Here is a 26,656-nt window from a genome sequence, read left to right as displayed (position 1 = left end):
GAACCCAGGTCTCCCTCATTATAGGCAGATGCTTTACTGTCTGAGCCACCAGGGAAGTCCATCTGTAAAGTGAGGATGATAAACAGGGCTATTGGGAGGGTTAAAAAGAGAGTGGATCTAAAGAAAGCTCTGAGGGAGCTTGGAGGGGGTTCAGTGAACCCAGATATGGAGGTGAGGCCATCGCTCTCCACAGAGAGATAACCCTGACGTAAGGGTCTCCCCCACCCCTATTTTTAGGCCCTACCTCATCTCTTGAGCCCTCCCCCTGGCGCCTGCTGTTCCCTCCCCCACCCTCCTCCAGAGTGTCAGCCGCCAGCTGTGGCCTGCGTTCCTTGGTAACTGCTCCTCCCAAATGCCAGGCCGGGCTCGGTCGCCATGGCAACCAGCTGGGATGTGGTGGGTGAGCAGGAGCTCCCGCTGTGCACAGGAGCAGGACCACGCAGGTCGGTCCAGAGTCAGGATGCGTCCCTGTGGAGGAGGGGGGTCCAGCCACACTGGCCGGATGCCTGCAGCCCCTCAGACACCTCCTTCGCTACCCAGTGCTAAGCAGGGTTCTCTGAGGGCGGTTCGTGGTAGTTGGGGGGAGGGGGTATAATCTGCTTCCCCAGATCCCTTGCTGACCCCAGCCAATCCAACCTCCTCTAATGACCAGAATTATTGGGCCCTGCGCTGTGCCGCAGAGCCCGCTGGCCACCTGGGGGCAAATTCCACCTCTGTCCTTTACTGACTGTGCCCTGGGGCCGGTTCGCACCTAGGCAACGAGGAGTCTTAGGCTCCTCTCCTGTAATCAAGGATAGAAACAGCAGCTCCTCCTGAGGCTATGGTCAGGCTGACACAAGAACCCGGCTGCACCTCCCGGGAGAGTCCGGTGCACCCAAGGCAGGTGTCTCCGAACACATCAGTTATAGGCGACCCTCCACCTCCAGGCAGCCCGGCTTACCAGGCTGGAGACCTGGAGGCCAGCTGGACCAAGTGCCTGTAGCTGCCAGCCCGGGCACCCCCCCCACCAGGTCCTGGTTAGCCTAGTGCATGTAGCTGCCAGCCCGGGCACCACCCCCGCCAGGTCCTGGTTAGCCTAGCCCATCCTAGCGTCCAGGGTGGGGAGAAAGGGGAGCGGACCTCCTGCTGCTGTCCCCATTTCCCTGTCTGGGGGCTGAGTGATGACTCGGCTGCTCAAGCTCCAGGAGAGAGAAGACAGTGGAAAGACCGCAGCGGGTGGCTGGAGGCTCCTGTACAGAAAGGGCAAAGCGCTGTGTCTTCGAGGAGCTGAGGAGGAGGGGGCTGGGGCAGGTCCTGGTCTGGACAGGGACTGGGGGAGCTGGTACACAGGAGGTGGACCTGCCGTGGTCTGCGCGCTGGCATTTCTCAGGTCAGCCATCTGCTGAATGGATGCATCGACTCATGGACATCCCTCCCTCGAATGGAACCCCGTTGCTGGCTTCTCATGGCCCCCAGGTTTCCTATACTGCCCACCCCAAAAAGTCTGGGAAGAAAAAGCACCTGACCACTCAGATCCCGCACGCTCTGGTACCAATACCATTACTAGCAACTTGCTGTGTGACCTTGGCCAAGTCCCTTCCCCTCCCTGGGACTCAGTTTCCTCATCTCCACCACGAAAGGATTGTGGATTTAGAAGCTCTCTGAGTGACTTCACTTTCACTTTTCACTTTCATGCACTGGAGAAGGAAATGGCAACCCACGCCAGTGTTCTTGCCTGGAGAATCCCAGGGACGGGGGAGCCTGGTGGGCTGCCGTCTATGGGGTCGCACAGAGTCGGACACGACTGAAGCGACTTAGCAGCAGCAGCAGCAAGGGTCTTTCTGGCTCTAATTTTATTTTTTCCACCATGTGATCAGTACAAACAAAAAAGTGTACCCCCAAAATTGTTTTTTTTCCAAAACAGCTGCTCCTTGGGGGTCAGATGTGTTCGGGTGGGGCATTTAATGGTTGCAGGTCAGAGGAACTCACGGCCCCTCCAAATGAAGCCAGGACAAGTGCGGGGAGGGGGTGGTGGTGGGGTGTCTAGAGGCAAGTGGGGGGCTCTGGAGCTGAGCAGGGAAGCAGCCCTGTCCCACGTGGATGGGGGTGGGGCGGGAACCAGGTCGCCATGTCCGGTTCAGTCTGGATGCTGGGGAGGGTCCAGAGGACTGGACCTTAACTGCTTCTGGACCTTATCAGCAGCCCCTTATCTGCTTCTGCCCCCACCCCACACCGGCTGTCAAGGCCTGTGCCCCAGGGAGATTCAGGCAGTTTGAGCCACACAAAATGTCCAACCCTGACTCTGGAGCTTCCTAACCCACTGGCCTCAGGCAAGTCCCCGTCTCTTTCCCAGCCTCCTTTCCCCATCTACAGGATGGGGATCTCCATAGCAACCTCCCAAGACTGATGCTCATTAAGGACTGACACTCCCCAGCGCAGGCATGCTGACTCTGGACTGGGGAAGGTAGGTCAACCTCCACCGCTGGCTGTGGGCCTCTCGGTGGGAAGGTCCAGTGCTCAGATAAGAAGACCCAGAGTCTGGGAGCAGTCACTGGCATGCTGGCCACAGATCTGGGTTGGTCTCCCCTCCTCAGGCTCCTCCTGGAACTGGACCGGGCCCGTCTGGCATTTAGAGTCTCAGATAGGAGACATGGCCTAGCCTTGCCCAGAGGTCCCAGACCTGGCCCAGCCTTGCTAACCACCCGGCTGTCCAGTCCTGGCAGGTGACTTGGTCTCGCTGGGCTCCCCAAGGGGTCAGGCCTGCTTTGCCCATCTTGGCAGGGCTGGGCAGACTAGCGAGCCCTGGGCACCCTTCCCTATATCTCCTCCAGGACCCCCTTGCCCACCCCAGCCAGGGCTGCACCCAACACACCTCCAGCTTCTGCTTGGCGTCTGTGCCCAGCAGGTCCCGGACATCTTCATTGTAGATCTCCAGGTAGGAGGCCCGGACCAGGAACTTGGTGTTCTCTGCACACTGCAGGGAGCGGCCGGGAAGAACAGAGACACCTGAACACCCGCTGCCTGGTCGTCACGCGGAGACATCATGGCAAGACACGGCGGCAGGAGGCGGGACGTCAAGGGGGGAGGTGTCCCTGACCTCACCTGGCCCTGCCTGCCTGGCAAGCGGTCCCCTCCTCTCTGGCTGGCTGGGCCCTCAAGCGTCTCAGAGTGGCATCATTTCATGCTGCTAAGGACTCACGCTCCCTCTGCACTCTACAGGCCTCGTGGGAAAGGAGCCAGGAGAGGGCCCCCCACTGTGAAGGTAGAGAGAGGAGACTGTGGGTTTAAGGCCCGGATCCAGCACCCGCCCTGGGCCAATCCCTGGCAGCTCTTCCAGTTGCTTGCCGGTCATCAGAATGAGTCCCAGGTGCAATACAGCGGGCTCTGCAGCTGACTAGTCCCTGCTTTGTCATTTCTCAGATGCAGGAATCTCTGAGCCTTCATGAGTGGGCAGCAGGGCATGGCTCACCTGCCATCTGGACACCGGGATCACTGGTCTGAGCCCAGCCCATAAGGGCTCCCGGTCTTGGTTTCCCTATATCAAAAATGAGGGTAACAGCTACCTCCTGGGCTAGGGTCGTAGCGAGATAATTATGCTAAGTGTTCTGCACAGTGCTTGGTCTGCAGCACCTGGACCATGCAAAGGGGAAGCTCTGATTATTTACAGCCATGTCTCGGGCCAGCGCTCTGGGTCATCATATCCACATGAAATGTCACATGAAATGTTAAAACTCCAAAAATGGCTGGAGAAAAACGTAGAACTGGTAGAATTTTCTCAGCTTTAAGTTCTCGCATCACTGCTTCAGAAACTAGAGCCTGCCTCTGCCCATCTGGGCCGCGGCTAGGCCGGCTCTGACCACATCCCACATCCCAGGTCAGAAGTGCTCCAGGATTGTTCATGGTAATGCCTGGGGCGCCCAGCCCCGCCCCTGCCATCCACCAGGCCCATTACCTGGACACTCTCGAAAATGTGCTCGAAGGCCCGGGGGATGATGCCTCTCTGGCAGGCCGGGTCTGGCAGGCCCTGCATGGTGAAGGACTTCCCGCTGCCCGTCTGGCCGTAGGCAAAGATGGTGCCGTTGTAGCCCTCAGTGACGCCCTGCGAGGGGGAACACAGCCGGGCGCTCAGCTGGCCCAGCACGCCCGCGCTCAGGGCTACCTCCTGACGCAGGGACGGGCGCACCGCCCACCCCCTGCCCAGTTCTCCCACCATGGTGGCGCCGGGTGGGGTGGGCCGTGCAGAGATGGAGGCGGCTCCACTGGTGGGGTAGGAGACCGTCCTTGTGTCTGGCTAAGAGCCTGGTGCCATCCTCTGCTGCCTGTGCCCTTGGCCTGTTCTCATCCAGGGGCGCGGGGCCTCGGTGTCCTCACCGGTGCCAAAGGGTCAGAACAGCACCGAGAGGTGGGGCTGCTGCTGCTTCGTCGCTCGGTCGTGTCCGACTCTTTCTGACACCGTGGACTGCAGCCCGCCAGGCTCTTCTGTACATGATTCTCCAGGCGAGAGTACTGGAGTGGGTTGCCATTTATTTCTCCAGGGGATCTTCTTGACCCAGGGATCGAACCCAGGTCTCCTGCACTGGCAGGCGGATTCTTTAGCGCTGAGCCACCAGGGAAGCCCGCTGAGAGCTGTGCTTGGGAATGATTTCCTGCCCTGGCACTCGAAGTGCTGGCACATGGAGGTAGGTGCCCCCTGCACACGGAGGTAGGTGCCCCCTGCACACGGAGGAAGGTGCTACCCAAGTGTCTGCTGGAACGTGTGGGGATGGTCCTTCTATGAGATGCAGGGGCGTGCAATGATGGAGTTCAGGCTGGGGGAGGAGAGGGAGAGACGGAAAGTGCGGGAAGAGCCAGGCAAACTTTCCGGGCAGGTGGGCGAGGGCGGAGAACAGGGGAACAGAAAGGATGGCTTGGATTTCAACAGGTGAGAGGAGGAGGAAGGCTTTCAGGGCTGAGGTGACGGCTGGAGCAAAGCCGTGAGGGGCCAGGCGGGAGGCTGAGAGCAGGCAGACCTGGGGCGAGGGGGATGGAGACGAAGCTGGGAAGGAGGAGGCGGCAAACCAGGGTGGTGGCATTCCCCCAGGGCGACCCTCGTTCACCGAGGCCATTGTTCACTGCATAGGTTACGTCTCTCTTCTCTGCGGGGGGACCGTGTTCCGGTTGGGGACCAAGCCCCAAACAATGAAGACACCGCACTCCCTGTCCTCCCTCACCCAGCTCATGAGACCACAAATTCTAGAACTTAGCATGGGGAGGGGGACTCCTGTGCCAGAATGTGGGCCCAGAGAGCTGTGCCCAGGCCCCGAGGGCCCAGCTGGCATCTGCAAAGACCCGTCCTGCAGACCACTGCAGGGCTCGGGGTCCCCAGGGGCTGCGGGGGAAGGAAGACCGGAAGTCACGATCCACAGCTCATCAGACGGCCCTGGGTGGGGTGGTGGGGGGAGCAGAAGCGATGGCAGACCAGTCACCCAACCAGATGGCCAGAGGCGGGGGCACCGGGAGCCCAGGGACAACATGCGGCAGTGCCTGGACTACCAATGCCACCCAGGCCTGGAGGAGGGGTTCAATACCAAAGTAAATATTTCACATGCGCAGTGCGGTAGGGCAGCCACCAGGCACACCAGAAGGGTGCTTCATGCCACTGAAGAAGGCTAAAACTTTAAAATATTGTTTAAAATTTTAAAAATGTAAAATTTTCCATTTAAAAACCAAAGCAGTGTAAAATGGTTTCCCATTAAACACGAATTTACTTTTTGTGTTTCATTTCATTTGAACTGTTGACACTTCAGCACCTAAATTGAGACCCACTGTAAGTGTGAAACACACACCTGATTTCGAAGGCTTACAGTGAAGAAAGAATGTAAGATATCTCTGATAGCTATTATGCCATGATAATATCTATTGTCAGGCTTTCTTGAAAAGATATTTGGGATTCTACTGGGCCAAATAAAATGTATCATTAAAATTAATTTTCCTTGTTTCCTTTCACTTTTTAAAATGTGCTGTGCTTAGTCACTCAGTCATGTCCGACTCTTTGTGACCCCATCCATGGACTGTAGCCTGCCAGGCTCCTCTGTCCATGTGGATTATCCAGGCAAGAGAACCGGAGTGGGTTGCCCTGCTCTCCCCTGGGGGATCTTCCCCACCCAGAGATCGAACCCAGGTCTCTCATATTGTGAGCAGATTCTTTACCATCTGAGCCACCAGGGAAGCCCAAGAATATTGGAGTGGATAGCCTATCCCTTCCCCAGAGGATCTTCCCGACCCAGGAATTAAACCGGGGTCTCCTGCAATGCAGGAAGATTCTTTACCAGCTGAGCTACCATGGAAGCCCTTTTAAAACGTGGCTACTAGAAAACTTTAAATTTTGTCTGTGGCTCATGTTACATTTATATTGGAAAGGCTGGCTCGAGAGCTGTGCCATCCCCGGAGGTAGCCACTGGCCACATGCAGTTACTTAAATTTAACTTACGATTAAATAAAACTAAGATTCAGTTCCTCAAAAGCACTAACCTCACGTCAAGTGCTCACTTGCCATGTATGGCTGGCGGTCCCTAATTGGACAGCTCAGATCCAGAACATTTCCACCACTGCAGGAAGTTCTGCAGAACCACGCTACTGTGGAGTGAAGTGGAAGACAACTTTACCTGCATTCTTAAGGCAAAACATAAAGTTTCAAAAATGCTTCACCCATTAAGTGATACGCCAGACCTGCCAGGGACACACACGCGTGGAGCGGGTCCTGAGTGTCGCCACTCTGTCCTCCCAGGCTTTGCCAAGTTCCCCATATTACTGTTTACTGGATGATTTTCATGAAATCAAACTGTTAGTTGACCGTCTTTATAACTTGGTGTCATCCTCTGCAATAATTCCCGTGAGGCTGCTATTAGAGGTCAGATTTTTTCTACTTAGCATCTGTGCTAAATTGCCTCATGCTCCCTATCCTCTCCCGAACAAACAGCACTGTGTTCCATCAAGGAGCCAAATTCTACCGCGTCGATGTCTCTGGAAACCAGGCCTGTCCTTGGTCCGTCCATAACACCAGGCCCCTGGGTGGGTTGGGCAGAGGCTCATCAGAGGTGACTCTGAGGCCATGGGTGTGAAGCAGGAGGATGGAGACAGGGAATAGCGACTGGGTGGGAAAGGGACCAGAGGCCAAGCAGAAGGCTGGGCATGGAGGGGATGAGTTCAGGGTAGGTTGTGCTGAGTTGGCTGAAAGATGGGTCTGGGGTGGAAGAGGTCACCCAGTGACAGAGAAATCAGGTCTGGATTTAGGTGGGAGAGAAGGCAAGGCAAAGGGAGGGGAAGGAGGAGAGGGCAGGAAGGGTCAGTCTGAAGCGCTGGGGGCTTCGTGCAGTAGGATCTGCAGGGAAGGACCTGGGCAAGAGGCCCCCTGGAGGTGGTCAGAGCCCAGCAGGACAGACACACAGCTGCCTTGCCTAAGACACACACAGCTTGCCCTTTGCAGTTGCTCCTCACTGTGCTTTGTGTACGATTCACAGGATGGAGCCTGGGGACCTAGCTCTGCAGTCAAAATCACCCCTAACTCATTCTAGGATGCTCAAGGCTTCAGTTTCCTCATCAGGAATGATAATCCCAGTTTTACGTATGTCCACGGGGTCTGGCAAAGATCAAATGGTTTGGTCTCCACCTGAAAGGCCCTCTCCTCCACCTTCTTGCCTGGCTGACCCTCTCATCCTTCTGGCCTCAGTTTATACCTCACTGCTTCCAGGAAGTCCTCCCTGCCTGCCCATCCCCTCCAAGCCCAGGTTTGCTAGTCTTCTTTGTTCTGCCAAAGTCCCCATGGCTTCTCTTCCCACTCATCACCCTGGCTTGCAGCTACTAGGTTAGCTGCTCCTCCACCCAATTGTGAGCGAGCTGAGGGAAGGTGCTGTTATTATTGCTCCATGCCTTGGATGGGGCCTGGTATGGAGATGCTCTTTGTTAGCTGAGTGAATTAATGAAAATGAACGTATGTCCTGCTGAGCCTGAGGCTCCGTGGGATGCCCAGAGGCAGACATCCCTGTAGCAGTGCACTCGCGACAGGAGTGGGGGCTGGAGGGGAGATCTGAGGTGTTCCCCCTCTGGGCGTGGGCTTCTTGGGGACCCCGACAAGGGAGGCGTGCTCAGGGGAATTATTTCCAGGGTGAGGAGGGGGATGTATGAGCAGGCTGAGACCCTGGAGAAGCCAAGGCCAAGGAGAACTCAATCTCAGAATCTTCCCATCTCTCAGGGACCGACCCTGGACCAGGAAGCAGAGGTGTTCTGGGTGCCCCGGGACAGAGGCAGGGCAGAGAGCTGAAAGTGTCAGGGAGTCTGGCTCTGATTCACTGTGCAGAAGGGTCTTCCAGGAGTTAAGAAGCAAAGGGGGGAGCGGGCTACTCCAGGAAGAGTGAGCGCCTGCCACCAGGTGGACATTCAAGGACCCCGGGGTGGGGGCGGGAGCAGGCCACCCATTCTGGTCCCTTAGATCCTCAGAGTCCAGGATGGCAGGGGAGCCTGGCCACCCCTGGGGCCCAGGACCAATGTCTGGGGAGATTTGCCCTCTTCCCCTGGGCATCACCTCCAGTCACACCCCCACTGCTGGGGGGCTCTGGGGTCTGGAACACTTCAACCCCCACAAGGGGTTCTGACCATAGCCCAAGGAGGTGCGCTGGGGAATGTTAGCTGGCCTACTGGCCAAAGCAGAAAGGCTCCAGGGAAAACGCCTTTCAGAAACACTGGGTTAGAGAAGTCAAACTAGTTTCTCCGCTGCCAGACTCCCCAGAGCCCCAGGTATCCTCATGGGCAGTGGGGTACAGGCAGCAATTCTTCAACTTTTCTTTTTGCCTGGAACAACACCTCACATCCTGACATCTCACTTCACTAGCGAATTTGCCGTCCAACTGGGAAGATGGCAATAGCGAGGAAAGAACCCTTGGCCAGAAAACACCAGGTGTAGCCCCGTCTCCTCAGAAACTCTCTGTGGGAGCTCAGCAGTTTCCTCCCTCCGGGCCTCAGCCTCCCCTCTGTGATATGGCAGCCTCCCTGCCCTGCAGCTCCAAGAAGCTCCTTAGCATGAGAGGGTGAAGACAAGCAAAAGCCCCGTGAAGGGGTGAGAACTGCTGTTGCCTCCCCATTCTTCCAGCGCCAGGGAGGAAGGTAAGTCAGACCAAACGTCGAGGGTTTCGCTCCTCCGAGTCCAAGGCCTGGTCAAAGCCTTCTCTCTGCAGAATTGAGATTCCTCCCTCCACACACACACATATATATAAGCTTGTAGCCTGACGGGCCTCTCAGGAAGCTGGAGCGGGGGCGATGACGGAGAAGACTCTGGGTGCTGAGGGCAGAAAGCGGGGGCCAGGGCAGAGCAGAGGCGAGAGGAGAAGGGGGAGGCTGAGGAGGACCCGGGGCTCTTGGGAGGCTGGGGAAGTGATCGGAGTTTTCAGAGGAGTCCTGAGGCTGCCTGGGTGAGGGTGGGAGGCAAGTGGTCGCGGGGGCTGGAGTTCCTGTGGGGAACGGCGGAAGGATGGGGTGAGAACCAGCCTTGGCACCAGGGGCAGTGGGGGACCCAGACAGACATTGCGGGTGGCTTCCAGCTGTCTCCTGAGGGGACGGAAGTCTTCAGCCTGCCGCTGTCCACCTGCGGCCCCTCCAGAAGAGCCTTCCCGCCCGGCCTGGGGGGGCAGCGCCGGCCCTCAGGAGCCTTCCGAGGGGCCCCAGGTCCTGCCCAGAGGGTCTCCTGGGGAAGCGGGGGCCCTCACCTCCACCAGCGGGTAGGCTATCTCGTTGTAGATCTGCTCGGTGAAGTGGTCCATGTAGTAGGCGCCGTCAAAGGTGAACTGTTTGGGGGGCTGGTCCGCGGCGCCCGGGTTCTGGATGAAGCACTGGCCGCGAGCGGAGTCCACTGTCACTACCGGATGGCAGTTGAGCTCCCGCTCCCGCTGGTTCATGGGGCGGCAGCGCACCACCACCTTCACCGACTCCGAGGCCATGGCGCCGCCGCGGCGGCGGGGGTCCCCCAGGGGCGGCCCGCACGGGACCCCCCAGCAGCCCGGGCCAGGGGGCGGGGCCAGCGCCCGCGCGGCGGCGGGGACCGGGCTCCTCGGGGGGCGCCCGGAGACGAGGAGGAAGCTGGGCGGCGGGGGAGCCGAAGGAGCGGAGCCGGAGCCGCCGCCTCCTCCCGCGCCGGGCTCGCCCGTCTCCCTGAGGTCCGGCCCGGGCGAGGGCGGGGGGCGGGGGGCAATGGCGGATCCGCGCTGTAGGCGCCGCCGCAGGACCCGGGCCCCCGGAGCCACCCCAACCGCCCGCTCGCTCGCGCGCACGTCGCCGCGGCGTCCGCGGTTGCTGGGCAACGCCGGGGGCGTCACAGCGCGCGGCTCCCCGACGCCTGCGCCCCGCGCACCGGAGGAAGCCGCACGTGCTGACGTTCCCAGCGCTCGTGCTGACGTTCCCAGCGATCGTGCTGAAGGCTGGTGCGCCCTCGTGGGGGACCCGCGCTGACTTTGTCCACGCGTCTGCTGACTCAGTGCCAGGGGCTGCCCAGTTCAGTTCAATCGCTCAGTCGTGTCCGACTCTTTGCGACCCCAGGGACTGCAGCACGCCAGGCTTCCCTGTCCATCACCAACTCCCGGAGTTTGCTCAAACTCATGTCCTTTGAGTCGGCGATGCCATCCGACCATCTCATCCTCTGTCGTCCCCTTCTCCTCCCGCCTTCAGTCTTTCCCTGATGCTGAGTCAGCTCTTTGCATCAGGTGGCCAAAGTATTGGAGTTTCGGCTTCAGCATCCGTCCTGCCAATGAATATTCAGGACTGATCTCCTTTAGGACAGACTGGTTGGATCTCCTTGCAGTTCAAGGGACTCTCAAGAGTCTTCTCCAACACCACAGTTCAAAAGCATCAATTCTTCGGCGCTCAGCTTTCTTTATAGTCCAGCTAGCACATCCATACGTGACCACTGGAAAAACCATAGCCTTCACTAGACGCTGCACAGCCGTTCTTTTCCAGTCCGCACAGCCCCAGTTCTGAGAGGTTAACCACCTTGCTAGAGGTGGCCCAGGGGAGCCCCCACCAGGAGACATCAGAGGAGTGGTCTCCCTCGGGGGTTAGAGACTTACCGACAAAGGCGACAGGGACCTTGCTGCCCTTTATCCACATCCCTGTATTGACTCGGAAAGGCTGCCCCAGAGCCTGTCACAGCGCCCCCTGCACCCCAACACCGGGCGATGCCAGAGCAAAGCTTCCCTCTAATGCTGCCCTCTGTATTAAGACTCAAGCTGAAGATAGAAAACAAAAAATTTTGAGAGCCAAAGTCCTTTGGCTGGAGAGGCTGCCTGGCCTCTCTCCCCACCCCACCCCGACCCCAGCACAAATTCCTCTAGAAGAGCCCCACTCCAACCCCACCTCCTCTAGACTCCTGTTTGCATAGAAATTATCTGCTATGGGCCAGGCACGGCAATAGACGCTGGGAGATAGCCCAGCCCCTGCCCTGCAGTGCACCTATGGTCTAGTGGGGGAGGCTGACATTTGAAACAAATACTCCACAAACAAAAATCCCACAAATAAAAGAGTATTAACAAACCAAAGGACCAGATGTACTGAATAGTTGGCCAGGATACCTCACCCAGCCTGGGCAGGGGGCCAGGGGGCAGTCAGGGCAGGCTTCCTGAGAGTGAGAGATGGTAAGGTTGAGGAGTTCATCAGTTGAAGGAGAGGAGGGCAAGGAGGCCTGTGCAAAGGCCCTGTGGCATGTTGCGGGAGCAGAAGGATCATCCGATGGCCAGAACATAAGGACTCGAGTCTCTTCCCTATAGGAAATACCCACCGAAGGTTCTAAGCAGGAGTCATTGTTTGAAGCTACCCACACAACTCCTTCAAGACCTCCTGAGCCCCTGAGGACAGGATCTCTGTCTGGTTCATCATTCAGCGGAAGGGATGGGTGAGAAACGAAAGCAAAGCAGGCCAACTGGACAAAGCCCTCACCTTTCAAAGGAAAAGTCTGTACTCGACAACCTGAAGGAATGCACTTTATTTGTTTCAAGTCCGCACAGTAAGGAGAGCTGGGCTACCCAGGTGGCGCTGGTTCAACAGAGGAGACTGCGGTCTGTGATGAAGACGCGGAGGTGTCTGCACACGTGGGTCAGAAACCTAGCCTTGTTCGCACCGTGTGACCCATGAGTGCTGTGTGCAAGCATGTTTAAGTACTGTGGGGACGCTCCCGACACCCTGTCTGCACAGACAACTCATGCAACAAAATCCGTCCCTCACAGAGGTAAGACCAGTTAGCTGGGCTTCTTAAATGTGCGCGACTCTGGCGCGGTAATCCTGGGCCCACCACCCTCTCCTTGCCAGGGAAATAGGAGGCTGGGGCTTATGAGGGAACAGGGCTTTGCCCAGGGAGGAGATGGCTTTTGGTAGTAAGGGCTGTAACATGAGTCCGGGTTCCCACTCATATTCAGTACAAAACCACCGCTGTGGTTCCAGTGAAAAGAAAAGAAAGTGAAGTCGCTCAGTCGTGTCTGACTCTTTGCAACCCCGTGGACCAGGCTTCTCCGTCCTTGGGCTTCTCCAGGCAAGAATACTGGAGTGGGTTACCATTTCCTTCTCCAGGGGATCTTCCCGACCCAGGGATCGAACCCGGGTCTCCCACATTGGAGGCAGATGCTTTAACCTCTGAGCCACCAGGGTTCCAGTGAAATGAGCCCCTAAAGGACAGCTTCCTCCTATCTCTTGTGAAAAGGCCCCAACCAAGACCCTTTCCTGAGCCAGAGGTTGTAAACTGGGATCACCAGGCCTGAACTTCTGAGGCTCCTCATTCTTTTTATTCCGTTGGGGCTGCTCGTTTTTCCAAGAAACACAAGTGTATTACTTTCAAGGCACTACACAGTCACATCCTGTCCCCAGAGAGGGGAGAAGGCAGCCCCCAGACTCACGACTAGGCCTCTGCCTCAGTAGAAGTTCGTCCACCATGAACTTGCTCCCTAGTTTGGGAGACTCATGTTTGTCTGTCCAGTTTATTTATAAAGGGAGATGCCTAGAGCTGTCGGTCGCCACAGGGTCATTTCCCTGGATGGACTCCCCTGTGCCAGCCGAGGCCAAGTGTCCTCTGGCAGGGCCCATGGCGGTTCTGCCTTTAGATGGCTCCTCCCTCACCCTCACCCCTAGTGAGGGCTGGCCTAGTGATGTGGTCCCTGACAGATGCCCATTAAGGGAAATGCCATCATTGTGGCCGGCGCGGGGGGGGGTGGTGGGGGACGACAACTTCCCAGGCAGCCACCAAACCCAGACTCAGTGTGGCCTGCAGGATGAGAGGATCAGGGCCCGGTCAGCCCCGTAGGCCTGTAGCTCACTGCTGGCCCCTCGGAATCAAATGGCCAAAGGGAGTGAGCCTGGGTGGTGGTGGGGCTGGTGTCTTGGTGGTTTTCGGAGGGTGTACAGGAAGGGATGAGTCTGCAACACTTCTGTGTGAGCAGGAAGCCCAACTCTGTGGTTCTGAGCAGACAGAGCAGCCGTCCTAATCTGAGGTTCTCTGGGATCCTCTGCCCCATCAGCCTGCTCGCACTGCTTTCTACACTCAGCTGTCCAGCTGCGATCTGGGTGACTTGGCTCCTCTCTGCAGCCTCTTAACCCCGCTCCCTTCAGAACTCAAGGGCGGACTCCTCTCATCTCAAAGGACGTGGGAAACAGGCTGTGCTCTGTCTGCCGGGATGTCGCCCCCAAGCTCCACCATGTCGTCCCTGTTTCTCTCACGGAGAGGGTGACTTGGCCCCACACCTTTCTCTCCTGCCTGCCCACACACCTCTCCCTCAGGCGTCTGGCTGCCTTGGTCTGGAGCTCTCTGGGGACGCCCAGTCAGGGCCCCAAGGCCTGGCCTCCTTAGGAGAGGGCCCCACCTGCACTGGAACAACCTTCCTGCCCACCTGGGAAAGCTCCCCACCCAGGAGCAAGGTGAGACCCAGGGAAGGCAAGCATCGAGTCACCCGGCAAGTTCTTGGAAGCCTGGAACTCGGTCTGCAGCACTCGCGATCCTGACGGCCCATGTCCTGGGGAGAAGCCCCTGGCGATCCCCACTCTCAGGGACCCCCACAGGCAGGGAAGTGATGGAAGACTGGTCCCAGGGGCAGTGACTAGATGGAACTGGTGCCCAGAAGGGTGGAAGAGGCCAGAGCCGAGCGGCCCGCTGAGGCTGGGAGCCAGGGTACGGCGGGGCCTGTGGGCGTGGGGCCCCGCCTCCTAGCCCAGACCCTGCAGCTCTGCCTCGGACTTGGCGTGGCCAAGGGGCCGGAGCGTCCGAGGAGGCCGGCCCTCGGGCCCGCAGTCTTGCTCCTCATAGCCGGGGTTCAAGCGGCCCATGTCGAGGGAGCAGAAGAGGCTCCTCTCCGTTCCCGCGTGGTGCTCCACCAGGGCTTCCAGGCTGGGGAACTCGGCCGGCAGGTGCTGGGGAGGGGGCAGGGCAGGGGCTTCAGTTCTAGCCCCGCTTTCCCCACGGATCACACCTCCAACTACCCCACCACCCTGGATGCTGCCTCACTTCAGAAAGGACACTGTACTGCTGCTCCCAGCAGAACCACACCCCTTTCACTCCACACCCCCTCCAACCCCCCTCACCCCCCCACCCGAGGCATGGACAAGACCGAGGCGCTTAGCGTGCAAATAAGGCCGAACATTCAAAAAGCCGCGCCTGCCACTCCAGTACTCTTGCCTGGAAAATCCCATGGACGGAGGAGCCTGGTAGGCAGCAGTCCATGGGGTCGCACAGAGTCAGACACGACTGAGTGACTTCACTTTCACTTTTCACTTTCATGCATTGGAGAAGGAAATGGCAACCCACTCCAGTGTTCTTGCCTGGAGAATCCCGGGGACGGGGGAGCCTGGTGGGCTGCCGTCTATGGGGTAGCACAGAGTTGGACACGACTGAAGCGACTTAGCAGCAGCAGCCCACCCCAGTCCCTGGAAACGTGTGATCAGGCCAGGACTGCAGACCTAGAGGCTGTGTGAACTTAAACGCAAGCCTCTACCCTCTCTGAGTCAGTTTCCTCCTCTGCTAAAAGACGAGTTAGGGTGTGGGAAAGCATGACTTTAAAAAGCTGTGATTGATGTAAAAATTCGAGGCGTGCCCCTAGCCCAAGATTCCACTGTGTTAAGTCGCTTCAGTCGTGTCTGACTCTTTAAGACCCCATGGACTATAGCCCGCCCTGCTCCTCTGTCCATGGGATTCTCCAGGCAAGAATACTGGAGTGGGTTGCCATCTCCTCCTCCAGGGGGATCTTTCCGACCCAGGGATGGAACCTGCATCTCCTCTATCTCCTGCATTGACAGGCAGGTTCTTTACTACCAGCACCACCTAGGAAGCCCACGACTGTACTTGAAATACCCTACTCTGGTGAGAGAGGGGCCTTAGAGTGGAGCCCGCAGAGTAGAAGTGGGGCCAGAGCCCGAAGGACCAATGACTCAAGAGCTGGACGGAGTGTTAAATAGGGGGTGGGGCCAAAAGGAGTCAATGAGGGGCCTGGGTGAGGGGCGAAGGGGGCGGGGCCTGACGGCGAGGGGCCGGGCTGGGAGCCCTCTCACCTCCACGCAGTAGCGGCCCACGTGGTTCCGAAAGACCTGGTGGGGCACAACGCCACACTGCGTCCTCACCGACAGGCACCACTGGCCACTGGCGCCCGGCTCAGGCCACAGCAGGAAGGCCCCAAGCACGTCTCTCCGCAGCAGGGCGAGGGCGCTGGTCCTGGGAGGGCCGAGGCCAGAGGCTGAGGGCGGGCCCCCTTGTCGGGACCCAGCCTCGGTCTGCTGAACAGCCTAACGGATCCACAGCGTCGGAAACACAGTGCCTGCCTAGAGTACACCTTCCATGAAAGGATGCTTTCTGACTGCCTCTCAGAAAGGTTTCCAAGGGCTACCCTAACCGTTGACCCACTAGGGAGAGAGTTTTAAAGAGCGGGCATTTGGGAAGGCCGTGCCCTGTGACAGGCTTCACCTGAATAACCTTATTTGATCCCTTCCACAGCCCTGCACTGAAGGTCTGTTTGTTTTATTTTAGTTTTTCATCTTTTGGCTGCACTGCACAGTATGTGGGATCCTAGTTCCCCCTCAGGATCGAATCCACGCCCCCTGCACCAGCAGCGCGGAAGTCTTAACCACTGGACCACCAGGGAAGCCCCGAAGGTCCTTTTATTATCCCCATTTTACGGAAAATTGAGGCCCAGGGTGGGGAAGTCTCTGGCCTAAGGTCGGGGAGCCCTCTGTCCAAGGGCAGGGATGCACGTCTCGGGCCCCGGGGAGCTCACAGCCTAGTTTCCCGCCCCTCCCAAAGGGCTGGGCACCACTCCTACCTGGAGATGCCAGCAAAGGCCCAGATGTTCTCCGTCAGGCTTCCCTCGCTCTCTACCAGGCACGAGGGGCCCCCGGGCCCCCGGGGCCAGGCCTCCCACGCGGCAGGAACTAGACCGATCAGAGGGAGGGAGGTCGTCCTCTCCCGCGCCCATTCCCGTTTCACGCCCACAGGCTTCAGCACCGCCCAGGCTTGTCTCTTTACCAAGCCCCCCACTCTCCGCCCAGCCTGCAGACATCGTGCTTCCCCAAAGACACAGGCACACCCAGGCACACGCCTACGCACACTCACTCGCCAGTTACAGCACTTCAGCCGCGCCTCCGCCAACAAACAGCACCTGGGCGCTCAGCCTCGAACACATCCTCGAGCGCAGAGGCCTGGCACTCACAGGCGTCTACAGTCACAGCCCGCAGACCCTGCCGCTCAGGCCCACCCTCGTCCAACCCACGCCGGTGCACGCGTGCCCGGCAACTCACGGGCCTCGCGGGCGGACAGCTGCAGCTGCGTCTCATAGGTGCAGGCGCGGTAGGCCCCGGAGCGGAGCACCTTGCTGCGGATGGCCTTCTTGCGCACCAGCGTGGGCGAGCAGTACGGGTTCCCCAGGCGCAAGTGGCGGGTGCCCCCGCGGCTCGCCGACTCCAGCAGCTCCTTCTAGGGAGGGCCCCGCAGGGGCGCCCAGACTCAGGCCCGACCATAACCCCTCCCACGGAAATCCGGCACCCGCCCCCCTCTACCTCCAAACCCTCGCCCTGGTCCCCCGGTCCCCTGCCCACTCCCTGGCTGGGGTGCTGCATACCCCGCTGCCCCCAGACCCCTCTGCTGGCAGCCGCCGGAAGGAGACCAGTGCGTTAACGTTCTGTGAGAGCTGATCCCGGCCGAAGGGTTCCCGTACTAGGCCAGGGGGGCCCCCGGGGCCGGGCACGGGCTTCAGGGGAGCGTCCCCCACAGGCTCCGGGCAGGGCTCGGGCCGCGCCCGCTCCTCTGGGTGCTGGAGGAGGTAAGCGAGCTGGAAGGAGCGGCAGAGCAGCAGGTGAAGGATCTGAACCTGGGGAGGGAGAGGGAGGCATGCTCAGCTGCGGGGCTCCTGGGGGGTCCCTGGGCATCAACCCATGGGCCAGGGGTGCCTGCCTTGAGGTGGTCTTCCCTATTCTTCCTGAGAAAACGAATACTTATCCCCTCAAACCTCACCACCATGCAGCCTCCCCTCCCATCTTCCTTGATTCATTTAACAAACAGGGAGCATCTACCTTGTTCCAGGCATCATGCTTGGAGCTGGGAATGCATGGGCTAAATGCACTGCTAGCCCTCAGTTACTAACCCCACCTATATCCTCTTAGAGGTGTGGCTCAGAGTCCAGGCCCTGAAGTCGCAGGACCTGGGATCTGATCCTGGCTCTGTCAGATAGAAACTGCTGGGTGACCCCTGGGTACAACATGGCATCTCTGTGCCCCTGTAATGACATGGACCACGGGAAACCTCCCCCAGGAGAGGCCCTGCACATTCGATCCATCACACATGCATCATCCAGCCCCGACATGGAACTGTGAGCTCCAAAAGTTCAAGGGTCACGGCTCGGCCACCAGTCACCCCAGTAGCCACACAGAGCTCGACACACGGGTGACGGCAGAGGCCTGCTGCCTGGAACCAAGCCCAGGCCCTGCTGCCCAAATGGCCAGCCGCCGCGGATCCACTGTTAACAGCGGTCACACTGACTTTGACGTTTAGGATCCACCCATCCATCCTCTCTCCCCACAGGGGCAAGCAACAGAACAGTTCAAGACCCGGACCCAGCCTCTGCGCTCAAAGAGTTCCAGTGACTGCAGTGAGGGGCAGACAGATGGCAGAGTGCGGTTCAGGTCACAGGATGGCAGAAGGCCGGGTGGTCTGGAGGATTCAAGGTGGCTGAGCCCCAAAGGGCAAGCTGGAATTTGCCAGGGTGAGGGGGATGGGCATGGAGGCAGACAGAACAGCAAGGGCAAAGGCCTGGCAGTGTGAGCCTCCCGGCCTGGTGCCCATCTCCCAGCCTGGGGCATGCTGAGTCCACTGACTCACTTTGGGGGGTTCCTCCAAGGGCAGAGCCACAGAAGGAGCCATGGTGGCGAGCCGGGGGGCAGGGGTGCTCAGGCCAGCTCGCTGAGCCAGCCACAGCCTCGGTCCCTGGGACCCACGTGGACCCACAGCACACCACCCCCCCAGCCCCAGGCCTGGGCCCCTGCCCTGGGCCCCGGGTACCTCTCCAGGCTGGCTGCCCACAAAGAGGTGGCAGAAGAGCTTGCTGGCTGGGCTCCTGGGGTTTCGGGCCATGAAGGCAAACTGGCAGTCGGCCGGGCACCAGGTGGCATAGAGGATGCGCCTCAGGGCGTGCGCCATCAGGAGCACCTGGGAGGCAGCAGGCCCGCGGCCTCCATCAGACCCACCGTGTGGCCCGCAGATACTGGCCAGCACGCACAGCCCCGCGGGCACCATGCCCCAGCCGGCAGCCTCCCGGGTCTGCCCTCCAGCCTGGGTGCCCAGCTGGGGGCCCACCCAGCTCCTTCGATGAAGAACTCTGCCCTGCTTCCAGGCCTGCCCAAACTGCACTTCCCAGGGGCACCCTCATCCTTTACACGGACCTTGAGCTTGGGGCCCCTGCCCTGGGCTGCCAGCCAGCTGACCGGGGTGGTCGTGCTGAGTCATGGAGCCCAGGGGCAGAGCGTTCACGGCCTGCAGGGTCACAGGGACAGGCAGCGGGGGCCAGCCCTGGGCTTGCACTCCTGGTCTCTGGAGTCAGGTGACCAGGGTTTGAATCCGGGCTGTGCTACTCCCTCTCTGGTGCCTTGGGCGGCTGAGTACAGGTCTCTGAGCCCTTGCTGGGATCGGTGTGAAGGAGGGACAGGACTCCTCTGACGGGGCTGTTGGAGGGTCAGTGAGACCTCGGGCAGTTGGCACAGGTCCTGACCCTAGGGCCCCCACCATGCCAGCTCTGGATGTGTTGGCACCACATCTTAGGTGAGTGGCGCCAAGTCATGGGGCACCCAGTCTGGCACGTGGTTAGAGTTCTTTTTTTTGGGGTGGTTTTTCACCCCGTTTGGGTGACCAAACAGGGGCTCCCAGCCGGCCTCCAGCCTCCCTGGCCCTTTTCCCCAGTCATGAGAGGCTGGCCACAGGCCCCTGACCCAGCCTGGGGACTGGCCCAGACCTCATGGGGTCGGCTGGGCCTGACGCTCAAGCTAGGATCTGGTCCCTGGAGATTCTAGGGCTGGAGGTAGGGGTGGGGTGGGCTGGGGAGAAACTCCGCCGAGCTGCCTTGGAGGGCCCTTGGAGAGAGGACGTCCAAAGGCCCAGGACAGGCTGAGAAACCAGGGAGGCTGCAGGACTGGGTGCAGGCGTGTCCCCAGGGAGGAGGACACCTGCGGGGTCCTCATCTGCACCCCAGGGCTCCTACCTCACCCTCCCCGCTGTAGATCTTGAGGCCCTGAAGGCTGAATTTCAGGATGACAGCCCGGCGTCGGGGACAGTCCTGGGTGGGAGAGAGGTGGTGGGGGTCGTCGTCACTGCCCGGGCAGGCCCAGCCTGGCCTCTGACCTCTGGGCTGGTCAGCCTGCCCCCGCAGCTGCCAAGGGGCAGAGCACTGGACGGGGAGCCCCCAGGGGGCTGGCGCAGCGTGCATGGCTCCTGGCAGATGAACCCTGCGGCCCGTGATGACCGCCCCCCATATCTCCCACCCGTGGGCCCCAGGTCATGACTGCCCAGGGGAAGGGAGCCCCGGGGCATGAGGAATGTGGCTCCAGGAGCCTGCGTGTAGTCCCAAGGGCAGCTGCCTCCCAGAATGGCTTTGGTCCCACCCTTCCCTGGGCCTCACTTGCTCCATCTTTCTGAATGCGGGGCTGGGGTAGACCCGAGGGGCTCAGAAGTCATTCCCAGCCCGATACTCTAGGTCTCTGAGCCCAGCGGGGAAGTGCCCCCTGCCCCAGCCCCATACCTTCAGTGCCCACAGCTGCTGCTGGACCAGCCACACGCTCTCCTGGGGGTCCAGGTCGTCCACGGGGAAGGAGCCCACGTACTGCTTGGGGGCAGGGGTGGGGGAGTCAGGCCCCTGGCCCCATCCCCGCTCTCCACGTGACCCTCCTCACACACACTGCGCTGTGGGGGAGGCTGGTGGGTGGCAGAAGGCATCCCCGGGGGCCAGGCTCCACCCCCCGAGGCCCCAAGGCCTCATTCGTGCTCACACACTCCAGAGCTGGGCTGGAAGCAGCCCTGGGCCCATGGCTCCTCCCCACCCCCAGGGCCGGCCCTGCCCCACCTCACAGTTCCCCCAGGGGGCCCACCCTACCCACCTGGGCAAACTTGGTGATGCACCGGGGCCGCTGAGGGGCAGGGCCGCAGTCGGAGGCCCTCCGGCCCCCGGCCCCTGCCTTCTGCATGGTCCCCAGGGCGGCTGGCTTCCCGCTTGGATGGAGAGGAGGCTGCAAAGGGCAGGGTGAGGAGGGCTGGCGCCCAAGGCTGGTGCACAGCCTCGGAGCACCCGTCAGAGGCTCCCCTCCATGTATGGCATCCAGCAAACCCTGCCTGAGCGCCTGCTGTGTGTGCCAGGAAGCATCCTGTGTGCTGAGACACGGGGGACACACACCCCGGGCAAAACGACAAACTTCCGCCTGCCCCTGTAGAGCCGACACTCAACTAAGCCGTCAGTAAGATACGGAACAGGTCAAATGGTGACAAGGGGTTTTCCTGGTGGCTCAGCTGGTAAAGAATCCACCTGCAATGCAGGAGACCTGTGTTCGAACCCTGGGGTGGGAAGATCCCCTGGAGAAGGGCAAGGCTACCCACTCCAGTATTCTGGGCTGGAGAATTCCACGGACTACAGTCCATGGGGTCGCAAAGAGTCGGACACGACAGGGACTAACACAGACGGTGATAAAGCAGAGAGGAGGCCAAAGGGCAGCGGGGGGTGACCACGGCCGAGAAGGCCTTGCTGAGGCGTGAGGTTGGAGGAAGGGGGAGCGGACATGTAGCCAGCTTGTGCAGAGTGCCAGGAGAGGGGGACCCTGGGAGGTACCACCCAAGAGGAGGCGTGTGACAGCGGCCTGAACAGGGTCTGCGAAGGCCCGGAGCAGCTGGGCAGCTGGGGCCCCGAGGCAGAACTTACCAGAGCAGCACCCGGGGTGGGGTCAGCCCAAAACGTCACACAAGGGGACTGAGGCACTGCCCTATGGGCGGCGGGGAGCTACAGCAGGTGCCAGGCAGGAGGCCGGGAGTCCACGGGGCAGCGGTGGCCCCTGAACGAGGGGCCAAGGCTGCGTCACGGGACCCTGGCTCCTTCTGCCCAGCCTGACCCCAGCCCCTGCCCAAAGCGCCCACCCCAACCAGAGCCGGTACTGGTGCTGAGTCAGAGGGGAGGGAGGGCGGACCTGGCCCAACCCCGGCGCTAGTCTTTCCTGGATCTCCCGGACCTCCCAGCGGAGGAGAGGAGGGACGCTGCCTTCCAGACTGTTCTCAGGGGCAGGGAGGGGGCGTGCTGCCCCCTCAGAGCTCAGGGCACAGCTGGTGTTCGGTGAATGTGGTATGAACGCATCCTGCCACCGCGGAGCCTGCATGTGGCAACTGGAGAAGCTGACGCCCCGCCACGGAGCCGGCTCTCGGGAATGAAGAATGAAGACCCAGCGCGGCCACAACAGAGATGAAAAAACAGCAGCAACAACACACGCATCACGAAACGGAAGGACTGAGTGCCTCTGCCTCGGCCCCAGGACTCGGCTCCCTCAGGCTTCCCTCGGGCCAATTTTAGACATCCGCGTCCGTCCCCCATCCTGGAGGGCTGCGTCTTACCAGGCTACTCAGAATCCGTGCATTTGGGATCAGAGAGACCCGGGTCCAAATCCTGTGTGATGTTGCAAAAGCTGCTTCACCTCACTGAGCCCCCATTTCCTCAACCCCAAATGTGGGGTAACGTGCGGCACTGGTGAGAGCTGAATGGGGGCACAGAGCCGCGCACGATGCCCGCCAGGCTCAGAGCTGTGACCAGCAAGTGCGGTCTCGTGGGGAATGTGGTCGTTGTTGCTCAGTCGCTCAGTCGTGTCCGACTCTTTGCAACCCCATGGACTGCAGCACGCCAGGCCTCCCTGTCCATCACCAACTCCCGGAGTTTGCTCAAACTCATGTCCATTGAGTCAGTGATGCCATCCAACCATCTCATCCTCTGTCGCCCCCTTCTCCTGCCTTCAGTCTTTCCCAGCATCAGGGTCTTTTCCAGTGAGTTGGCTCTCCACGGCAGGGGGCCAAAGTACGGGGGAATGGGGGAGCCCCTCAGAAGGGGAACTCAGGGGACAGTGAGGTCTGATTACTGTCAGTATCCTCCTTGCAGCAGGCCACACCTGAGAGAAGACCACCCGGCCCGGGAGGGCAGACGTGCCTGGGGGCCGTGATTCCTGCCAGGAGAAAGCAGGGGTCAGCCAAGGCGCTGGGCAGGAGATGGGTGCACCTCGGGTGTGCTCGAGCACCGGCAGGAGTCCTGGACAAGAGGGGTTTGGGAGATCGCCAAGAGCCCGGGAATGGCCCCTACCTCAGCCTTGCCCCTGACCGTCAGCCCCAGGCTCAGGCCAGCTTGGGGCACTAGCAGCATGAAAGGGCAGCAGTGAGCCCTTAAAGGGAGGCTGCACAGTCCCCTCCAGGGCTTCCTGGTTCTGCCCTCCTGCTTTCCTGGGCCCTCTCACCTCTCTTCACTTTTTGATCCTAATTCTTTTTCACATCATGACCATTACCTACTGTCATTTTACTTTCAAATACAGCAAGGTTAGGGTGTAACGCACAGAAGCTATGTGGCCCTGGTTCCAGGCACGGAGATGGGGCTTCCAGGGAACTCGACCTTCAACACATCCTGGGCTGGGATGCCTGGTGCCCGTAGGCAGGGGTGGGGGGGGGAACAAAGGCGGCAGAGACCAAAACCAAACCAAATGGGGCAAAAGAGAGAGAGGGAAGGAACAGGATGAAAAGACTGGCACACCCAGACAGCGTATTGAAAAGCAGAGACGTTACTTTACCAGCAAAGGTCCGTCTAGTCAAAGCTATGGTTTTCCAGTAGTTATGTACGGATGTGAGAGTTGGACTATAAAGAAGGCTGAGAGCCGAAGAACTGCTGCTTTCAAACTGTGGTGTTGGAGAAGACTCTTGAGAGTCCCTTGGACTGCAAGGAGATCCAACCAGTCCATCCTAAAGGAGATCAGTCCTGAAAATTCATTGGAAGGACTGATGCTGAAGCTGATGTCAACAGCTGACTCACTAGAAAAGACCCTGATGCTGGGAAAGATTGAAGGTGGGAGCAGAAGGGGATGACAGAGGATGAGATTTTTGGATGGCATCACCGACTCAATGGACATGACTTTGAGCAAACTCCAGGAGATAGTGAAGGACAGGGAAGCCTGGTGTGCTGCAGTCCATGGGGTTGCAAAGAGTAGGACTTGACTTAGTGACTGAAGAAGCAGCAGCAGCAAGAACAGAGGAGTGAGAAGAAAGACAATGGAAAGAGAGATAAGGGAGAGATAGGAGGAGGGAGAGGTGGGGAGCAGGGAGCATGTCTCACAGCTCACACCCAGCCTGACCGCTGCAGCAGCCCTCAGAAGGTGGGGGTAGACACTGGAAGGAGGCACCAGCCAGCCATGTCTGAGGCTGCAAACAGCCTCCTCCCTACATCCAGAGCTGCAGCTTTCTTGGGGACACCCTGGGGTGTAGGCTGTGGGGGTGCAGGGGGGAAACCAGGCCACTGGGCCCTCTTATGGGTCCCACTTCACCCCCACATCACCTGATCCTTCTTCCCCCCACCTTGGAAAACTGGAAGTTTCTCCCTCCTACACCCGAGGGGTACGGTACCTTTCAGCCCCAGACTGCCCAGGGACCAGGGAGGGGAGAGGCTCACCGAACCCTGGAAACAGACCCGCTGACCTATTCCAGGCACAGACATGCACGGATCCCTTTCATCAGATCTGTTTTTCTTAGGTTTTGCACAAGAGCCTGGCTCTGGGCCAGAATCATCCTAAGGGGACACATTTGGAACAAGGCTGGGGCCCTTTTCTTGCTCCTCTGATGTTTTCCAGGTCCCGCTTAGAGACCGGGCACCGGATGGGTTGGCTACCTCGAGGGGCAAGGACGGGGGCCTCTACTGCGCTGTACTGCAGCCAAGTGGCGTCCTAAGGAGGGCCCACCTTCCAGCATCACAGGAGACCCCTCAGCCTGCAGACTCAGTGCTTAGCAAATGGTGGCTCAGAGGATGAAGCCACCTGCCCAAAGTCACACAGCAAAAGGGGAGGTGGGAACCCATCGTGGGTCTATAGGGCTCTTCCCCCCTCCCTGCCCCCTCACCCCCGCCATGGCAGTGTCCACCCCCAAGAAAGCAGGTGTCCACCTCCTGAGTTTGGTGGGTCCCAGCCTACCCAGGGACAGTGAGGTGAGGAAGCAACAGCAATGGTGCTGGGGGTGGATGTGATCAGCTGCTTTATCCTGCTGCCTGCCTCCCGGGCCAGACAGCCTGGGACTGCCAGAGGCACTCCAGTCTCACCACACTGTCTTTGGCTGCACAGCACAGAAGAGCCCCCTCCCTAGCCCCAGGACAGCCCCCTGCCCCCAGGACAAGCCCCCCGCCCCGTGCCATCCCTGCTTGCCCTGGGCCACAGGGTGGGAGAGACTAAGGTCAAGACCGTGGACGGTGGGGTCCCCACGAGGTTGGCTGATGTAACCAACATCAGCTTCCATGTCCTCAAACAGAGAGTGGGCTTAATGATAGCAGCTGCCTTCTGGAGTTGTTCATCTATCTGTTCCTTCTGAGAACATTTCCAAGCGCTACGTTCCAGGTGAACAAAACAAAGTCCCAGCCCTCAGCAAGGGGGCCTGAGGAGGGGCGGGGGTGGATACTGGAAATCAACATTTCAGCGGGGCTGAAGCGACTTGGAGGAAAATACGGCAGAGCGAAGAGGACCTAGGATCTGCGTGCGTCTGTGTCGGGGAGGGGGAGGGGGGGAGGTGCCAACAAATACAGTCTCGTCTCCCCGCGCAGACGACATGAAGAGCAAAGTGCTGTTTTCAGGATTTTCAGTGGGGCCGAAACCAGATGCGCGGCGGTACAGAGCGCTCCGCAGCGTGGGGAATTATCCCTATCACTGTAATGCCCAGGGTCCCCGGCCGGCCCCGGGGGCGGAGAAAGTCTTGCTCACTCCCCGCTCCCCGACAGAGGGGCGAGCGAGGCAGGACGCTAGCCAAGGGGATGGTGGAGGTGATGGACGGTGATGGTGGAAGTGACAGATGATGACGGTGATGAGCGAAAGGGACAGACAGGCGTCTCCCTATCCGACACGCGCCCCCCCCCCCCCCAGCCACCCACGCACTCCAATCTCCACGCCCCGGGACCGAGTCTCGCTCCCGCCGATCCGCCAGTCCCAGCCCCCGCCCGGCTCCCCGGGTGCTCACTCACCGCGGGCTCGGTGTCCCGTCCCTGCCGCTCGGCGCCGCGACCGCGAGCCTGCACCGCGCACCCCTCCCCTGCCTCCTCCGACTCCCAGCGCAGCCCCCACGTGGCCGCGGCGAGCGGCTCCCGCAACGCCCGGCCCTCGGCCTCGCCCGCCCAATCGGCGCCCGCGGACCGTTCCGCACGCCCGCGCCGCCCAATCAGAGGCCGCGAGGGGCCCTGGCTCCGCCCCCTCCGTCTCGCGCCCGGGCGCTCCGCCTTTAAAGCGAGAGCCGGGGGGGGCGCTCACGGCCGCCCAGGATGCCTCCTTCCGGGCGGGTGGGGGAACCTGAGTGCTGGGGGCCCCGCCGATGGTTCCCCACTCCTGGGGCGGCTTTCCCCTCCCTCCTCTCACCCTCCACCCCCCAACTCCACCCCACCCCACCCCCCGCCATCCCCGGCTATAGTTTTTTCTCCCTTCTCGTCATCTCGGTGGCGGCTGCGGCAGCACCTCCTCCAAGAAGCCTTCCCTGACCACCACCGGTGACCTCACCTCCTTAAAGCGCTCGCCACTCTGGCCCATCAGCCTGACTAACCCCTCTTACTAGAGGGCCCTTGGCCCCGACCCGGAGGCGCCTCTCTCCCTAGTGCGCCTGGCCAGCAGTAGGCGTTCGGGGCTTGTCGTCTTGATGAGTGAATGAAAAAGACGTCAGGATCCGGCCTCTGGGGCCCCCCGGCCAGTCTCAGCCCTGATTCCCTCAGCCCCAGAGAGGTGGGAGGTGTGGCGCAGGCCTTTCCTCGCCCTGTTTCTGCCGGCCGTCCTGGGCCGTTCCTTGTAAGAGATTTAACTGAGCTTGCGCAGTCGGCTCTGAGAAATCTGGGCAGTTAGCTCTACGGGGCCGAGGTGGGGGGTGGGGTGGGGCGCATGACCCTGTCCTTTGGGTTACATGGAAATCCAC

At 60.2% G+C, this 26,656-nt stretch overlaps 2 protein-coding genes across 8 annotated transcripts in view; both read right to left on the bottom strand.

Annotated features, from left to right (window-relative positions):
• The window catches only part of KIF17 (kinesin family member 17), a 51,527-nt gene extending 41,250 nt beyond the window's left edge, over window positions 1-10,277 (bottom strand). For 2 of the 4 annotated variants that reach the window (XR_011563283.1, XM_070777525.1), the window contains exons 1-3: window positions 9,717-10,277; window positions 3,932-4,078; window positions 2,852-2,953 (exon numbers count right to left, since the gene is read on the bottom strand). Coding sequence is in view for 3 of the 4 variants with exons in the window: in XM_070777525.1 (XP_070633626.1) it covers window positions 2,852-2,953; window positions 3,932-4,078; window positions 9,717-9,947 (480 nt within the window). In the remaining variant the exon portion in view is untranslated. The remainder of the gene's footprint in view (window positions 1-2,851; window positions 2,954-3,931; window positions 4,079-9,716) is intronic. The other 2 variants (XM_070777509.1, XM_070777517.1) reach the window with 2 other exon arrangements.
• Window positions 10,278-11,965: 1,688 nt separating this feature from the next.
• Window positions 11,966-25,819, bottom strand: SH2D5 (SH2 domain containing 5). 4 transcript variants are annotated; one of them, XM_070777544.1, is made up of 10 exons: window positions 25,725-25,819; window positions 20,602-23,489; window positions 20,247-20,327; window positions 19,710-19,784; window positions 18,518-18,664; window positions 17,082-17,330; window positions 16,762-16,936; window positions 16,287-16,395; window positions 15,523-15,682; window positions 11,966-14,388 (listed from the first exon to the last, which is right to left on the bottom strand). In XM_070777544.1, exons 2-10 carry the CDS (start codon window positions 20,686-20,688, stop codon window positions 14,185-14,187), a joined length of 1,287 nt encoding a protein of 428 aa, XP_070633645.1. In that variant the 5' UTR covers window positions 20,689-23,489; window positions 25,725-25,819; the 3' UTR covers window positions 11,966-14,184. The 4 variants fall into 4 exon arrangements, with proteins under 4 accessions (XP_070633645.1, XP_019840184.2, XP_070633649.1 ...); XM_019984625.2 differs by having other exon boundaries at window positions 20,602-20,730; XM_070777548.1 differs by having other exon boundaries at window positions 16,762-16,933; window positions 20,602-20,730.
• Between the last annotated feature and the right edge of the window lie 837 nt (window positions 25,820-26,656).

Source organism: Bos indicus, chromosome 2, assembly GCF_029378745.1.
Source record: "Bos indicus isolate NIAB-ARS_2022 breed Sahiwal x Tharparkar chromosome 2, NIAB-ARS_B.indTharparkar_mat_pri_1.0, whole genome shotgun sequence".
Lineage (NCBI taxonomy): Eukaryota > Metazoa > Chordata > Mammalia > Artiodactyla > Bovidae > Bos > Bos indicus.
This window is presented reverse-complemented; position numbering and strand designations above follow the sequence as displayed.